The 2,356-nt window shown below is 46.1% G+C and overlaps 1 protein-coding gene across 1 annotated transcript; it reads right to left on the bottom strand.

The window, feature by feature from the left end:
- Positions 1-660: 660 nt before the first annotated feature.
- On the bottom strand, positions 661-2,103 carry LOC138525916 (piggyBac transposable element-derived protein 4-like). Its single transcript, XM_069636204.1, has one exon. The coding sequence runs from the start codon at positions 2,101-2,103 to the stop codon at positions 661-663; it is 1,443 nt and encodes a 480-aa protein (XP_069492305.1).
- Between the last annotated feature and the right edge of the window lie 253 nt (positions 2,104-2,356).

Here is a 2,356-nt window from a genome sequence, read left to right as displayed (position 1 = left end):
CTAGGCCCAGTGACATTGAGAACGCGCAGGTGCATGGGAAAGGGAAGGGGGAAGGTGCAAGGGAGAGGGGAGGAGTGGAAAGTGCAGAGCAAGGGATAAAACAACAACAACTGGTAGTGCAGCCAGCAATGTGGCAAGTGCAAGGTTAAAGCGCAGACAAGGGGTGTCTGATAAGTGCAGGTAAGGGGAATGTAGGGTTACAGATACAGACCCAAGTGCCAGGGTTGCCAGGAGGCAGTGCGGGTGTGTGGCTGGGTGGGCAGGGACCTGGGCCCGAAAATCAGAGGGTAACCAGGTGCCCGGTGCTGAAGCAGACAGATCAGCAGGGGAATGGAATGGAGATGGGTCAGAGTCCAATTTGTGTCATCGACATGCCCATTTGTTAATTATTTTTACGTGTATATTATTTCTGGGGACTGGGCACTTTTTGAAGGGTTGTTAGTGTTAATTTTATAACATGTATTATATTTTTCCAGAATATATGTACAATGAAACTTGTTTTCCGAGTTAAACTTTTTTAAACATTTTTTAAAAAAGAAGCCCCCAAACTGCTTAATCTATCCCCTCCCCCACATGGAAAACCTGATCAGTTTTATAATGGGAGGTAAAGTACATATAGGTGTTTGTGTAGACAATATTTTGCAGTGTCTTTCATGTGTATCACCCTACACTTGAATCATCAGGGTCTATGTTGCATGAGGTGTTATGGACAAGAAGCGGGTAGCATCTTTCATGGATGCCAACATTGCAGCCTGGGCACCAGTGGCGTGACCTTTTTCGTCCACCAGGCTTACTTCTGTCAGAACATATGGCACAGTCCCTTTCTTTCTTTGCCGGCAAAATGGCAAAACCATGCTCCTTTGATGATGGGGCGAGCAGTGGGGTTGCTGCTGAGTGTTCAGAGGACGTTCCCTCCTGAGACAAGCAGAGAGCCTCTATGATATCAACTACAAAGCTGTGCCTGCTAAGGAGTTTGCTGTGTTCAGTATTAATTTTGTAAAGCTCATAGGCGTTCATTATGGAAACGTCTATGAGGTTACGCCATATCTTCGACCAATACCTATGTGTTGGTCTCTCTGCAGCAAACTCATATATTTTTCTGTCGCTTACATCAACCCCACCCATTCCTTTGTTATAGTCAAGAATGATTTGGGGCTTGATGGCTGACTGGCCACATCTAGTATGCACGAGTACATCACTTGCCAGACTGGCAGTGGACAGCAGCAGCACAGGCTTGCGATGGCTTTTTTTTTCTCTAAAGGCACATGCCAACAACCCACCTTTTCTCAAATATTTTGATCCACCCGGCTGTAACTTGGCCCTGGTTATCTCGGGTGGCAAACGCTTAGAGTTGACCCTCACTGTGCCTGTTAGAAGGGTTGTGGTCAATAAGAGATCCTCAGCAAGGCCGACACTGGTGTAATAATTGTCGGTCATTAAGTGATATCCCTTATTAAGTAAGTCACAAGACTTTAAGAGGCTCATGACCTTGTTATATACAAATCCCTTTTCACACCCTGTTGTTTTATCCCTGCCTGCATACAGGTCAACGTGCAAAATATAGCTGTTGCTGCTGTCACAGACCTCAAATTTTTTAATCCCAAACCTGGCATGTCTTTTGTTGGGCATGTACTGAATATAGGCGACCCTATTCTTCATGCCAATCATGGACTCATCAATGGAGAGCACCTGCCGTGGCACATAGTATTTTTTAAATGCACGGTTCAGGGAGTCCAAAACTGGACGCACCTTATGCCAGGGATCAAACCCTTCCTCTCCCCGTGCCTTTGCAGTGGCGTTGTCGTTTAAGTGGATCATCCGTGTGACAATGAGATATTGCCACAACGGCATGACTTGGCCAAAGAAAGGTGTGGCCTGAGAAGGGTGTGTAAGGTCCCAGTACATTTTTACATTTTTCTTGCGAATAATTCCCATATTTATAGAAAGGCCAATCCATTTTTTTAGAAGTGCCACAGTCAGCCCTCCATTCATCCACCGGCGCAGCCGTGAATGAGGATGAATTTGGATCCACTCTGCCTTTGCTGCTAGTAGATCCCTTGCATATTTGTTTGTCTCCCTCACTATGTGGATTAGCAGGTCCATTGTGAGGAACAAGTTAAAATACACAATAGGAGGGGAATTTCTGAGTGGAAGACTGCGACCCCCTGGGTTCCTGACGCTGAACTCCACTCCATTGCTGTATGGATCTGCACCAGGCAAAACCTCATCCCAATAGGCTTCGCAAACATCTGCTTGTCTCTGCCAACCCCTCAGGCTCAAACTCAATATCACTCTCCCCTTCTGAGCTAATGTCTGGTGCCTCTGCCATCAGCTCAAATAAAGCATCTTGATTGTC

Source organism: Ambystoma mexicanum, chromosome 7p (genome assembly GCF_040938575.1).
Source record: "Ambystoma mexicanum isolate Mex_15411 chromosome 7p, UKY_AmexF1_1, whole genome shotgun sequence".
Taxonomy (NCBI): domain Eukaryota; kingdom Metazoa; phylum Chordata; class Amphibia; order Caudata; family Ambystomatidae; genus Ambystoma; species Ambystoma mexicanum.
This window is presented reverse-complemented; position numbering and strand designations above follow the sequence as displayed.

What these genes read in the sequence shown, in the direction of transcription:
- LOC138525916 (XM_069636204.1), bottom strand. Translation starts at nt 2,103, where the DNA reads ATGGACCTGCTAATCCACATAGTGAGGGAGACAAACAAATATGCAAGG.